Source organism: Chelonoidis abingdonii, chromosome 5 (assembly GCF_003597395.2).
Source record: "Chelonoidis abingdonii isolate Lonesome George chromosome 5, CheloAbing_2.0, whole genome shotgun sequence".
Lineage (NCBI taxonomy): Eukaryota > Metazoa > Chordata > Testudines > Testudinidae > Chelonoidis > Chelonoidis abingdonii.
Window position 1 is genome coordinate 82,229,540 of NC_133773.1, and position 15,570 is coordinate 82,245,109.

At 44.8% G+C, this 15,570-nt stretch overlaps 1 protein-coding gene across 3 annotated transcripts in view; it reads left to right on the forward strand.

Annotated features, from left to right (window-relative positions):
• Positions 1 to 15,570, forward strand: part of STOX2 (storkhead box 2) — a 242,163-nt gene that overhangs the window by 131,531 nt on the left and 95,062 nt on the right. Inside the window, exon 1 of one of the 3 annotated variants that reach the window (XM_032769317.1) lies at positions 13,379 to 14,519. The exons of 1 other annotated variant lie outside the window; for it this stretch is intronic. In XM_032769317.1, coding sequence (XP_032625208.1) covers positions 14,354 to 14,519 — 166 coding nt within the window. In that variant the 5' untranslated portion in view covers positions 13,379 to 14,353. Of the gene's footprint in view, positions 1 to 13,378; positions 14,520 to 15,570 lie in introns of those variants that run through there. One more of the 3 variants, XM_032769319.2, reaches the window with a different exon arrangement.

Genomic DNA, 15,570 nt, shown 5'->3' on the forward strand with positions numbered 1-15,570 from the left:
GACTAGAAAGGGGAGACACATTTAGCTCCACTTGCTCCTCATGGAGTCTGGTCTTGCACTGGCCTTGGAGCCAGCACATTTGGACTTGGTGCCAAATACTTCAGCACTGACCAAAAAGTGTGCCCCCAGCACTGGCTGCCTCTCGATGCCGAACCTTGTCACCAGTATCGGCCAAAAGGCACAAAAATCCAGGAGAGGGTGCTCCCTGGGGTCCCGTAAGAGTAAAGATATGGGAGAAGAGGAGCCTAGACCAAGTCAGACCATCTCGCCGTTACTGGAGCATAGCCAAGCGGCAGCCTCACCTATTGGGCCTAGTCTGTCGTGCAATCTGTCTTCTACCCCAGGTAGTGGTAGAAGTACGTGGTACCTCATGGCCGTCCAGCCCAGAAGTCTTTCAAGCAGCAAAAGACATCTTCTCCCTCCCACAGCCACCCACTTCTCGGAAAGAGAGGCCAAACAACCCCTCCTGCCCATCTGTTTCTAGGGGAAAGCCCTCAGGGGCACTTCTGAGGAAGACACCCCCACAGCACCATACTTCATCCCACACACACCAGGACCATGCCAATGATCTCCAGAGCCGTGTCTCAAATCACAGACTCGTCGCCACTTGGTGGGTTTCTGGCACCAGTCACCAAGCTCCAGGCACTGATCTCTGGGATCCATATATCAGTCACCGGATTTGTGGTACCGGGCCACAGAGGCACGCTGCTGATCCCAAATTCCCAGGTGCTGCTCCCCAATTCCCAGATGGCACTTATCAGAGCCTCCTAGGTGCTCTCAGGAGTCCTGGCACTGCTCCTCAGAGAAACACTGATCTCTGGAGCCCGGACACCGGTCATTGGAAGGCTGATGCCAATCACCCGACCATCACTGGTCGCAAGAGCCCAGATGTTGGTCGCCGGAGTGTCATAGACGATCCCCATGATCCCAGTCCCAATCACCGGAGCCTGGAGACTGTCCCCGAAACGGGTGGCATCATTCTCCAGATTATTACCGGGCCTTTGAGCAGTGCTGCAGGTTGCCGGATACATGGCACAGCTCAGTGGGCTCCCGATACCGCTCTTCAATTGGCAGGCATAAGACTGCCAGACATAGGGGGAAGTCCTCCTATTATGGCGACACCGTGGTCACCAGAGGAAGACCATTCCTCCTTGGGCTCTGAGAGCGAGGAGTCAATAGTCCCCAGGGACCAGTTGCCACCTGCACAGCCAGCAGGTTCTTCCCAGAGCCAACCTGCAAGCATGTGGCCACAGGGTCAGTGGCCTGGGCCCTGGCAAATCTATAATTCATGGGCAGTTTGCCAAGCTGGGGGACCTCAGGCCCACCGCTCAATCTCAGGGGCATGAGAGAGACCTTTGGCCTTGGTGTCTCAGCCATTCCCAGGCTCAGATGTCATGTCCATCCAAGGGGCCCAAGAGCCACTTCCTCTGATTGATGTGGTTTTCCAGGCAGGGGACATGGAACCCTCCCCTCATCCTGGGCGGCCTCCGCCGCCTCATCACCTGATGAGGCAGTAGCAGGCCTGTCACAGATTGTGCCTCAAGATGATGTCAGAGCCCATCAGGAGCTGCTTAAATGGGTGGCGGCCAACCTGGGATTGGAGGTGGAGATGTCCGAACCTGCGGACTCCCTATTTGGTGACTTGGCAGCAGTGGCCACAGCAAAGATGGGTCTACCTGCGCCCATCACCCCTGCCTCATTTCTAAGAGGGCAAAACACAAGTACAATGTTTTTGGAAAGGGGTTTGAATACTTATATACACACTTCTCCCTTGGGTCACTGGTGGTCGCGGCTGTTAACGAGTGCGAGAGGCAGGGGCAGCCCAGCTTAATCTTGAAAAATAAAGATACGAAGCGATTTCATCTTTTTGGCAGGAAAATGTATTCTACAGCCAGCCTACAGCTTCATTTCACAAACCACCAGACCTTGTTTGGCAAGTATCATTTTAACATATGACAGTCCACAGCCAAGTTTGCTGACTTGTTCCCGCAGGACGCTAAGCAAGAGTTCAATGCCATACTACATGAGGGTAGGGCAATCCCTCCAGGCCACTTCAGATGTGGCAGATTCCTCAGCTAGGGCAATGACTTCCATGATGGCCATGAAAAGGGCGTCATGGCTTCAGTCATCTAGGGTGTTGGTGGAAGTCCAATAGTTCCTCCAGGACCTCCTGTTCGATGGCTCAGCCCTATTTATTTGCTGAACAAACAGCAGATTACACAGCCTAACAGACTCAAGGGCCACTCTTTGCTCATTGGGTCTGTACATCCAGGCCCATGCTAGGAAGAGATTTAAACCTCAGCAAACGCAGAGGTTCACGGGCTAGACCAGAGTGGAACCGTCCTGCAGAAAGAGCAGGGGATATAGGTGTCGCCAAGGCCAGCCACCTGCAGCGGGGGCTCATTTGGGCTCGAGCCATGCCCCTCCCAAGAACAGGCAATCGTTTTGAGGGGATGCTCAAGGGCGATTTCCCAGCCTGCAACAGGCTCTGTCTTACTCTTTATTTTCCCATCATTTGTTACCTTTCCTCCCTACTTGGACGGCCATAACTATGGACCACTGAGTCCTCAATACGGTGGCAGTGGGGTATACCCTCCAATTTCTTTCATTCCCATTCCCCATCCCTCTTGAGGGACCCTTCTCATGAGCAATTACTTGCCCAGGAGGTACGAGTCCTCTTGCGGCTGGGGGCCGTGGAGGAAGTCCCCGTAGAACAAATAGGGGAAATGATTTTACTTGTGGTACTTTCTCATTCTGAAGCCCAAAGGGGGCCTATGCCCCATCTTAGACCTACAAGACCTCAACAAATATCTCAAGAAGTTGAAGTTCCACGTGGTTCCCCTGGCCTCCATCATCCCCTCCCTGGATTCCGGAGACTAATATGCTGCCCTCAACCTGAAAAACATGTACTTTCACATCTCAATATTTCCCAGCCACAGGAGATTTCTATGGTTTTTGGTCAGTAGACACATTACCAGTTCGTAGTGCTCCTGTCCAACCTAGCAAAAGCACCAAGAGTGTTTACAAAGTGCATGGCAGTAATTGCAGCTTACTGTCTGGGGGTCCAGACCTATCCCTATCTGGATGACTGGCTCATTAAGGGCTGCCCAAAGGGCCAGGCGCAATAACTTAATATCGAGGTGTTGCAAGCCACTTGTCATGCCCTGGGCCTGTTGTCAGACTCCTAGGGCACATGGCTGCGCACCTACGTAGTCAGCACACAAGCTGTGGTTGAGGCCCCTTCAAATGTGGCTGTTGGTCTGTTCCTCAGACACCCCCTGGACAGGCTCCTCATGATTCCGCCCCAGGTTCGCACCTCCCTCCAACGATGGTGCAATCCAAATCTGGTGATGGAAGGGGTTTCGTTTGTGGCTCCATGGCCCACAGAATCCCTGGTGACAGATGTCTGACCTCAGCTGCAAAGCGCACCTTGGTGCCTTCAAAACTCAAGACTGTGGTCACGGGAGAAGCTGTCAGTTGACATAAACAGAGAGCTTAGGGCCATCTGCATGGCATGCGAGGTATTCCTTCCCCTTCTATTTGGTTGAGTGGTGCAAGTACTGACAGACAATACGGCCTCCATGTTCTACATCAACAGACAAGGGGCAGCCCGATCATCAGACCTGTGTCAGAAAGCCCTTTGCCTGTGGGACTTCTGCATCCAGCGTGCTATTTGCCTAGAAGCCTCTCACCTCTGCAGTATTTGGAACATGCTGGCAGATCGCTTCATCAGGTCCTTCTTCTCTCACCATGAGTGGTCCCTCCACTCGGAGGTTGCCCAGATGCTCTTCCAAAAGTGGGGAGCTCCCGAAGTGGACCTGTTCATAACCAGACAGAACAGAAAGTGCCACCAATTCTGTTCATGACAAGGCCTCGGCTGCAGCTCGCTCTTGGATGCCTTCCGTCTGTCGTGGTCAGAGGGTCTCATGTATGCCTTTCTGCCAATCCCACTGATCAGCAGGGTCCCTTTCAAGATCAAGGACAAGGCACGAGTCGTCATGTTCGCCTCTGCCTGGCCTCTCCAGCATTGGTTCGGTGCACTCATGGATGTGGCAATGACAGTCCCATGGATTTCCCTGGCCATCCAGATCTTTCTCAGGATCTTGGAGGGTCACTGCACCCGAATCTGACCTCTCTCCACCTCATGGTGTGGATGCTGTGTGGCTGAGCCCTGAGGAGCAGGCCTGCTCCACGCAGGTCCAGTAGGTTCTTCTGGAAAGCAGAAAAACCTCCACTGGAACTATCTACCTTGCGAAGTGGAAATGCTTTTCCTGCTGGGTTTCGGAGTGGAATATCTCCCCTACCAGTGCCTCTTTACAATCCATCCTGGACTACCTTCTGCATTTAAAGCAACAGGGCCTTGTCTTTTCATTGACTAAGGTGCACTTGGCGGCCATATCAGCATTCCAACTGCACATCCAGGGTAGATCAGTATTCTCACATAAGGTGACAATCAGGTTCCTCAAGGGCCTCAAGAGAATGTTTCCTCCAGTCCGCGATACGGTTCCCCCAATGGGATCTCAGTCTGGTCCTTTTCAGGTTTACCAGTCGTCCTCTCAAGCCTCTAGCCTCTTGCACTCTCTCTCCCATCTGTCACAGAAGGTCGCATTCCTTGTAGCTATTACATCAGCAAGGTGAGTCTCTGAGATTAAAGCTTTTACCTCAGAGCCCCCGTACATGGTGTTTTACAAGGATAAAGTCCAGTTGTGTCCCGTCTTGCCTTCCTGCGAAAGGTGGTGTCTCATTTCCATGTCAACCCGGACATCTTTCTCCTGGTGTTCTGTTCAAAGCCATGCGTATCTAACGAGAACAGGCTCCTACACACCCAACACATCAGGCATGCTGTGGCTTTCTACCTAGAGCATACTAAGCCTTTCTGCAGATCGACTCAACTCTTCATTGCCTTGGCTGACTGAATGAAGGGCGTCCTAGAGGATTTCGTCCTGGATCACCACCTGCATCCGTACCTGCTACGAATTGGCGTGGGTGATGCCCCCACCAATAGTAACTGCTCACTTCGCGAGAACTCAGGCATTGTTGGCCGCTTTCCTGGCTCATGTCCCCATCCAGGATATCTGCAGAACTCCAGTCTGGTCATCAATACACACCTTCAAAACACATTACACCATCACCCAGCAAGCCATGGATGATGCTGGATTTGGCAGAGCTGTGTTGCAATTGACATGTCCATAAACTCCTACTTGCCTCCTGAGGCACTGCTTGGGAATCACCTACAATGGAATGGACATGAGCAAGCATTTGAAGAAAAATGGTTACTCACCTTTCGTAACTGTTCTTTGAGATGTGTTGCTCGTTCCAATCCATGGCCCACCCTCCTTCCCCTCTGTCATAGTTCTGGCGAGAAGGAACTGAGGGAGGGAGGGGGCCAGCAGCGCCCCTTATACTGGCACTTACACATGCCACACCAGAACCGGTCCCTTATGGATACCCCTGAGGAAAAACTTCTGGCACCGGTGCCTATGGCGAGCACACACACCTACAATCAAATGGACATAAGCAACACACCTTGAAGAACTACAGTTACGAAAGGTGAGTTACCATTTTTTCCAGCTGCACAGTAACTTTAGGACAAACCTAGGCCACATCCCAGCTTGAAATACTTAGGAAATCCCTAGTTTTATAAATACAGCCAGGAGGCCAGGACTGCCCCTGAAAATTGGAGCTATTTGTAGTTTTCCAGGACACATGGTCACTCTATTTCTATATTGCCTGTTTGGTAGAGACTGCCATCTCCTTTGCAATACAAACACAAACTCTCATATTCTTCCTTGCTTATTTCTACAGGCTTTGAAAGGATTCTCATTACATGCTAACAGTATAGCGACTGAAATGTCAGCATTTTTGCAGGGAATTAAGCACCACTCCAAAACTGATTCCTGCGATTATGTTGGAAGCTTGTCAACTATCAAACTCAGCCAATGGTAATAAAGCAAAGCTGCTTTAATTTCCTCCTTGTGAGACATCTGATTCACTATATGCAATGAGCAAGGCAAGGTAGTAATGTAGAAATAGATCCTTGAGCGTACAGGTATACAAACTTTGATTTTGGGATTGAGGTTCATTTTTTTCCCTAAAATGAGGAGTAAAGCTGCTGTTCATGTGTGTCTTGATTATTTCCCCCATTTTGATTTTACTGTCGAGATGGAATCTTGTCAGTTAAAAATCTCATTTCATTTAGAATCTGAGCCAGTTGACCCTTGGGCCTCAAAAGCTAAAATGGCAGCACCCACCAACTCTGCTATTTTAAAGGTCTGTCCTTTTTCTATTTGCAAATTAGTTTTATTTTTTTAATTTCAAAGAGGATCATAATGTTACTTCAAAATCCGCATCTTGCCAATACTGGACACACCATGTCATATGGGAGCGATCACATGTTTCATAAATCAAGGAAAGTGTGGTCTGTGAATTGGAAGTCAGGGGCTCTTGATTTCTAACCAAAACTTTGACATTGACTTGCTCTGTGATTTTTGGCAAGTCACTTTTCATTCTGTCTCAGTTTCCATATCTGTAAAACAGGGATCGTAATAATTAATTCTGTCAAGGCGGATTAATTATTTATTTTTTTGTGAAGGACTCTAATGATCAAAAATGCAATAGAAATGCTTAAGAATACTTGTTTGCTCATTTTGTTTAAATGTGAAGGAGGACCAAAACAGAACTCATGAAATCATCTGAAACTTTTATGCAATTATTGCAAGTTACTGAGCTTCCTTAACTCCCAGTAAACTCACCAGGAGTTTGAGGTGTTTAGCACACTTTTTACTTAATAAATAATATATCCTAAAGCAATTTTTTTTAAGGTATTCTAAGTCATTCTCTTTAAATGTGTAATGCCAAGCCAGCATCTTTGAAGTGGCCATTTGTAGGCAGTCTGCTTCTGGTAATTACACAAATTAAGTGAGGGAATGGATGTTAAGGCTGTCGGTTTCTTCTGATTCAACTCAAAACACTTCGGGATCTTTGTGGCCAGAGCACCCCTGATTCTGCCTCTTTCTTTAATGCTGTGTGTGGGAGATCCGACCAGCTGAGCCATTGTAAGGGCCTCCACCAGTAGCAGTAACCATCAAGAACAACAACTTCACTTGAACCTGGTCAAGGCCTTCTCTCTCTCTCTCTCTCTCTCTCTCTCTCTCTCTCTCAGTAATGAAAGGGCCTAGAGTCATGAATCAGAACCAGACCCTTTCTTCTCTATATCTATTAGAGCAAATAGCAAAATTCCATTACCTTTTAAATGTCCATATGCAGGGGGCTTCCCCTCTCCCCCATCCTTAGCTGAATTGGGTCATGACAAGTTTGGTTGAAGCTCTTCCTCAACCCTCCGCCCCTAAACAAAACAGCCAAAACTTAAACTTAGGTGTTCAAGTTACACATTTGATTCACTCTAGTTAACACCCTTTGGCTTCAAACAGATACAATAGCAGGAGGAAACTTGCTCTGAATTCCTCTCTTCAAAAGAGGAAATCTTTCAGATATGTCAGAAAACTCTTCTCTGCTTGGGCCTAGAAAGAGATGAGATATTGACTACAAGGAGGAGAGAGGCATAGATGGCCACTCTAATAAGGGTGCTGCAAGTGAGAGATGGCCTCTAAAACATGCTTCAGACAGATATCTAAAACACCAGAGGGAGTGGTGAAGGAGAAGTTTGGTGGTTGTGATGGTTTATTTATTTATTTGAACAGAAATCTGACTTTTTGACCGTTTTTTCTGGGACAATTGTATTAATTTGCTCTAAATTGTACCAGGACAAAAAATGCAGCTCATGTCATACTCTGTACCAAAAGCAGTAACCATGAAAACGCACATACTCATTCAGAAGAAAAGATGTGATCTTATATTAACCATATAAATTACATATTACCAGGAAAACATCCTGCATCTGCTGTACATAGAACTTATCAGGAAATTAAACGGTCAGGTTACCATGTAAGATATGTGTACTGTGTCCCTGCCAGCAGGTATATGGGATCTTGGGAAGCAATTACCACACAGGTGGGGTGCAAAATAAACTTTATTAAGAAAATGCAAAAAACAGGGAAAATTCAATAGTGAGGGGTATGGGGTTTTTAAGTAGACAATTGGAGGAGGGTTTCTTTTAGCAAATAGTATAGGGGTTTCAATAGTGGGGTACAATACGGTGGGTACCCAATTAACATGAGTATAATTACATAGCTAACAATTCTATATAGGTGTGTCACAGTCATATAGCCACTAACATTATGGGAAATGTGATAACCAACTCTAGAGTAAAATGTCTCACAGTGTATAAATGTAAAATGTGAGTGTGTTAGAGAGAAAAGGGTAACCAATGGAGGTTTTATGCTGACTTCAGTAATACAATTGAGGTTTGGGGGTAATAGGAGAGTTGGAGGAAGGGATAAAATGGAGAGGAGAGGAGAGGAGAGCTTCAGGAGACAGAGAGCAGGCAGGCGGCAGGTTTAACAGCAGAGAGCGAGGGAGATTTAAACTTCAGAGAGCAGAGGGCAGGCAGGCTGCAGGTTTAAACAGCAGAGAGACTGAGGGTATGGGGTGACTGAGAGCTCGGGTGGGCAGCAGGAAGACAGACTTAATCACAACTATAACAGAACACAGCAAAATCTACCTATGAGTAACTTAACCAGACTACACAACTTAGCAAGTAACAGAACACAATGCAACATTTCTTAAACCTAACTACAGACACAATACAAACAATTCTCTGAAGCCTAACTTCCACAGCTGCTGGTGCTGGTTAAGTCGGGGTGCTGGGGAAAGAGAGAGAGCGCTAAGTATAAAATAAAAGTATAGAGAATTCACAGAATTTCACAGAGGGATTCTTACCGCCCCAAGGAAGCACAGAGGTAAAGCAGGCAAATCTCGTCAAAGGCTGGGTACAGTCTAATAATCAGAGATCTCAGGCAGCATTCGTTCCTTGTGGGGGTTCAAAAAATGGGTACGCTCAAAAATAAAACGAGACGGAGAAAGGACCCCCACCCCTCGGCTGATCGAACCACGCAGCAATGCAGGAACCTTTCTGAGGTCTGATCAGAATGTCTGGTTTAGGGCAACTTAGGCAGTTCCCACCAGCACTTTTGATTGGCTCAGAGGCAGGGGACAGGAACAAAAAAAAGCAGATGAGAACAGAGACATGTAGCAGAGTCCCTGTGCAATAGGTGACTCAGAAGCACATGAGGCCTATGACTCATGCCAGGACTTAAAACACACATAGGCCTTGCAACTGGACATGTCCACCCTACACCGAGCCAGGTTAACAGGTGATACAGGACTAACCTTGAACAGGCAGTGGTCCCACTTAGCACGTGGCCATCCCTTGAGAAGGGCCATAGGCCCTTCTAACAACTTAACAGCCAGGGAGGGGAGGCCACAGGAGAACAAAAACAAAATGGAGTATGTGGACAGCTGTAAGAGACAAAATGGAATAGGGAGATAGCTGTAACAGACATACTGTTTAAAGTAAACAAAAGTAAAATGAAATTAATTGCTGTCCATGTATTTCTCAGGCTATTAGTAAAGAATTAGAGTTAAATACTCTGCTTATCAGTGGCATGAGCACGCATACCTTTGTGTTTAATATAGCTGTTCCTTATATCCCTATTTTTGTAAAAATTGATCTGCTGGGGTAGACTCTAAAATTCAACTCAGTAATTTTCAGTAGGGAATCATTATGCGGGAAGCCAATGTCAGGATCCCTGCTTGTATGGCCCTACTTGTTAGTCTGTTATTTCTCCTCTTCACTTTGGGCTTGTCTTCACTATGGGGAGATCAATGCAGTGAAGGGAAGACCTGCTAAATCAACAGCAGAGTGCTCTCCGGTCAACCACGTTACTCACTGTTCTTGGAAAGGTGAAGGGAAGTTGACCGGAGATCGTCTCCCTCGACACAGCACAGTGAAGTTACCAGGGTAAGTTGACCTAAGCTGCGCTGACTCCAGCTACGTGGAGTACTGTAACTTAAGTCGACTTACCTTGGTAGTGAAGACAAGCCCTTAGGCTTATTTCTTTACCATGTTTCCCCCCACCCCCTTGTCACTTACTCCATTTAGATCCTTGCCTCAGACTGCCTCTTTTTCCTAATGTCTTTTTTTTTTAATCTTATTTTTCATCTCTCCAGCCATCCTTTTATTTTTAGGACCAGTAGAATAGCAGCTCCATTCTCATGTGCAGAAGCACATTATGAAGTCTTATATAATAAATCAGACTGGCATTTAAGGCTTTGTCTAGGCTAGGGATAGGTAATGTGAACTGGCTAACTCTGACCTAAACTCTAACATATTTTTCCTAACGTAGATTCAGGGAACATCTTTAGCTCAATTTTTAGCTGGTAGAGTTACAGCCTAGGATTTTGGCTATGACTTGATCTATATCTGCACTAGGAAAAGTGATTGAGTTTTTAGATCACACTTAGCTAGTTTGTCTTAACTAATCCCGACCTTAACTCAGTCCCTTTTTTTTTTAAAAAAAAAAAATAGAGCTGGAAGGGACCCTGAAAGGTCATTGAGTCCAGCCCTCTGCCTTCACTAGCAGGACCAAGTTCTGATTTTGCCCCAGATCCCTAAGTGTCCCCCTCAAGGATTGAGCTCACAACTCTGGGTTGAGCAGGCCAGTGCTCAAACCACTGAGCTATCCCATCTGCTCCCCCCCCCCCCTAGGCTACACAAAGCTTAAGAGTTCTGAGGAGAGTTCTAATTATTATGGCTTCTGCTTTTAGGTTGAAAACACTGGCCAGCAAAAGCATCATATAGTTATAAGGGATGAAACCCAGACTGTTTAGTAAATTGTGTGCTTAAAAAAATCTTATCTAATTGTTTGTTTGTTTGTTTGTTTTTTTTAAATGGAGCTCTCGGTCATATCTTTGCTGATCTTCATTTTCACTTGCCTTCAATTCATGAAGGAGAAGTGTCAAAGGAAACATGCATCTTTGTAGCAGTACAGAAAAATGACCTGAATGTCGTCCTTTAAATTTTTACACGTATTTGTTGGGAAATAAGGGTGAATGGGAAAGAATCCCCCAGTGTTTCATTTTGAAAGCTATATGTGGAGTTTTAGTCATGTAACTCCTACTGGTGTCAAGAGGAGAGGAGCATATAAACGACAAATAATTCTCATTTGCATTGCCTCAGTAGGGAAACTGAGGCAGAGTGACTTGCCCAAAGCAACACAAGTCAGATGTGAGATTTTCACTGCATATTTACTGACTCCCAATGCTCAGTTTATTATTCCAGCCCTCAGAGTTTTAATACTATTAAAACAGTTGGAGTTGCAGTCAAAGTTACAGAACTCTAATTAGCTACCCTTTGAAAATGTGAAATACCTTTAGGAGGAAAGAGTAACGTATTAAAGAAGTAAATTAAAGCTGAAATAATAAATTTTAATTTGAGTTTTAATTTAAGTAACGTTTTAAAACGCTGCATTATAGTGAACTTCAGATGACAGTGCAGATTCTTCACATTATCCCATTACAAATATGTCCACTATAAAAGCCTCACTAAGGAGTCATTCTGTGTTTAATATATTTTTAGAAGTCTATAAATTCATATTTCAGTGAAAATCTGAGCCTAAATATTTCTTCAAGATGGCATCTGGAATTCAGGTACAGTAACTGGAATTTCTGTAAAAAAGAACAAGGGGTACTTGTGGCGCCTTAGTGACTAACACATTTATTTGGGCATAGGCTTTTGTGGGCTGTTTTTAGCACACGAAAGCTTATGCCCAAATAAATGTGTTAGTCTCTAAGGTGTCACAAGTACTCCTCGTTCTTTTTGCTGATACAGACTAATATGGCTACGACTCTGAAACCTGGAATTTCTGTGTTAGGGTGAATATTATGTAATCTATAGAATGGGAAATTATTGGAGCATTTCCTGCTTCTTTGATATATGGTTTTAATTGTTAATGTATATCATTTTGTTAAATTACAGGAAACAGCACTGGGGGTGCGGAGGGAAGAGGTGGATCATTTGGAATCCATCTGTGTCACAGGGTAGTTCTTCATCATACTGAGAAGCAGTTTCCTCATGACCTGCAAGCACAGCAAAGAACCCCCCCCCCCCCCCCCGAAAGATTGATTAGTCCGTAGGTATGGAGTGACTAGGGGGTGTGTGTTTATGACTAGTGGTGAGGGTTAACCCTTTTGGTTCCATGCAAAAAAAATAAACAACTGAATTCAGTTTTACTTGAATTGGTGATTTATAAAAGTTCATTTAAAAATAGAGGTGGAGCAATCCAACAGTAGATAAACATATATTTGAAAATGGGCTCTTCAGTCTAGCAGAGAAAGTTATAACATGATCCAATGGCTGGACAAATTCAGACTAGAAATGAGACTTTTTTTTTTTTTTTTTTTTTTTTTTAACAGTGAAGGTAATTAACTACTGGAACAGTTTACTAAGGGTTGTGGTAGATTCTCCATCACTGCCAGGCTTTAAATCAAGATTGGATATTTTTTCCTAAGACATGCCCTGGAAATTATTTTGGGGAAGGTCAAACTATTTGATCACAGTAGTCCCTGCTGGCCTTGCGGTCTAGGGAGGGTCATAATTGTATGTGAGGACTTTGAAGAAGTGAAGCACTATGGAAAGGCTAAGTAGTATTAAATTTTATAATACCCTTAAAATCTTTTGTAATCAGAGTGAAGTTAGTCAAACTCCTAATACTGAGAATCATAGCTAAAAAGTGTGCAGTTCAAAAGATCACAACTCTCACTAAACTGGGTTTTAACTCTCACGTAGCAGCAGCTTGGGTGTTTCCAGACTTGTAGCCCAAGCTGAAATGTATCTGTTTTTGTCTTTCTGCTCCCCACCCCCACTGCATGCATTGTTGTCCTATAACGATTGGCTGTGGGACTAGAAACAGCTGTATTGAGCCTTGATTTTTAAAGAGGTTGCAGGCCTTCCTGCTGTTTAGCCAGTTGGTAGTGGTTAACGACTAGAGAAGAGAGAGTGAAGTAGCTGTTTCCATTATAGTTTCAAGACAGCTTGATTCCTCTGCGATGGAATGTGTTTGCAGCTGTCAGATGAACCGATTCCTGCTGTCCTCATTTTGACTTGCAATCCACTGGGTTTGTGCAGAGGAAGAAGTTCTACAGCAAATATTCCTTCCAAACAAAAGATTTTCTTTCCTTCCTTCTCAGGGGGGATGGACTATCCTAAAAACACGCAGCTTTGTATGTAAATATATGCAAGCTGATTATAGGCTGGGGCACAAGCCAAGGTTTGAGTGAGCCCAAGGGTGTTTCACATTAAAATGTGAAGCCTGACAGGATCAGTGGATCTAACTTAAGACAGCTTCTTGATTAGCATGAGACTGGGTGGCTGCCTTGTTTCCTGCCCTTCAATAGCTATTCACTGTTTTCAAGGCGGAGAACTGTTCAGCAAAGGAGCTGTGGCAACTTGAGCAGACTATACACGGTGGACTCACTGAAAGCAAATGTTTGGATTAATTTGCAGCCTATCCTCCCAAGCCGGCAGGAGCTAGTGCATTAGAGAGGAATATACATCTATCCCTTAAAACAAATAACCACACACACAAAAGAAACAACTGGCGAACTGCTGAAGGAGGGCATAAGACAGACGCCTGAGCCATTATGACCATCTGTGTTTCCCGGATTCTACAAGAATACAGTTGCTGCTCCTTGTAGGTCATATGTGCTAGATGTGTGAATGAGACACATGTACATCCAGTGTGTATAGAAAAGCGGTGGGTGCTGCTAACAGGAAGATTGATCGAATGATTACTGCAGCAATGGTTTAGGATGCTTCCATGGATTCTTGTCTTGGATTCTAATAGGTGAAGAAAAATGACTTTCACTGTTATCAAAGCGTCATTCTGATCCTGTGCAGTTGGAGATCTGACAGTGCATCTTACAGTTGCTGGGTGCACTCTGTTTCTGGTCAAAACCAAAGGCAGTGGGGCTTTCCTAATTTGTTTGGGTCTTTTTGTGTTCTGGCTCACACTTGACTAAGCACTTCTATGCTGAATCGAGCTATTGTTTGGGATCCCAGAGCTTTTCACGCTGCAATCCCCTACCCCCTCACCCTCCTTGCCCGAGAAGCCACATAATGTGCCTTTCCTACACATGAATCTGGAAGCTATAAGCTGGACTGATTGCAAATGAAGTGTAATGCATTGTGGGACGTGTGTAAAAATTGGATCATTCGAGGGGGGATAAAAAGGAACAGACCTGCAGTTTGCTTCACAGAAGAGGTAGTGACAAAATGTTTGCAGATTCTACCCAAGCTGTGCCTGTAGTAGACTAATGAAACGAAGCCTCGCAAGCACCCCGTGAGGCCTGACTCATGCCACTGCTGCTGGAGGATTAGACTGCAGGTAGCCTCAAAATGAAGAAGACACGGAGTACAACCTTACGGCGAGCCTGGCCTAGTTCGGATTTCTCCGACCGGGCCTCAGACCGCATGAGGTCCCGCAGTGAAAAGGACTACCGACTGCACAAACACTTCCCACCAGCTTTTATTGCCCAGGCATCACGGGGCTACATGACATCAGGTTTGTAACAGCATTTTTGTGCTTATTGCAAGGCTCAATGTTGGGTGTTTATTTGGCTGGCTAATACTGTGTTGATAGGTAAAAGGATATAATATGACTGATAGCATAAGTTGTGAATAATGCATAAAAAAAAAAAAAAAGCACAGACATCCACCATTTTGTACCTCAGCAAGATTCACAGCAGGGCCTTCTCAATATGGTGTTTAAAATCTATTAGTAAAAAATAAAATAAATGAAAGGAAGTAATTCTCATATCTATATTTTCAGCTCAGGATAGATAAAAATGACCTGGGTGTCATGATCAGAGCAGCCCCTTTGCTCTTGTGCTTACGAATAAGTATGTGCTGAATATGTACTACCTAACCAAACATTCCCTTTCCAACTGGCCAGGTACAATTATCTCAATGGGGGCGTATCTTTAGAAAATGCAATATAGAAGTGTCACCTGTAATTCTGAATGCTCTTGCCCTGTTCCAAGCTCGTCTGGTTTCAGAAGCATATTTCCATACAGAGACGTGTATCCATAGTGAAAATGAATATAAATACTGTATTTGTGTATAAAGAATGTGTGTGTGTGTGTGTGTGTTTGCATGTACATGTTTATTCATCGATTCATTGTTTTAAATGAAGGTTGTATGGAAATAATGGACCCTGCATCAAAAAGTTTGTGCTTGGAAGAAAAGAAGCACAAAAATGTAAAAACAGAGAGGCAAAAATAAGGAGGGGTTTATGCTTCAAATTAGTGTCTTACGTAAATAAAAAAGCCTCCATATTTCTAAATGAAAGCCTGTTCGTTTTGAAATGTATCTGATCAGCCGTATGATTCAGAAATTCAATAAACACAGGAAGAATACTTGAGAGAATGCTGGGTGTGGGGGGGAGAAGAATCCTGGAAGTCGTCTTTGTTGTTCTACTGCTTGATTATTGTGATGATCAGACAGAACATTTCATTACTATGATGTCAAATACCAATTTATCATGAAGGCACATTTTTCCTCTAAGGCTTAATTTAGGTTGAGTAGGCAGATTCCTTTAAAAGGGAAAACAGAAG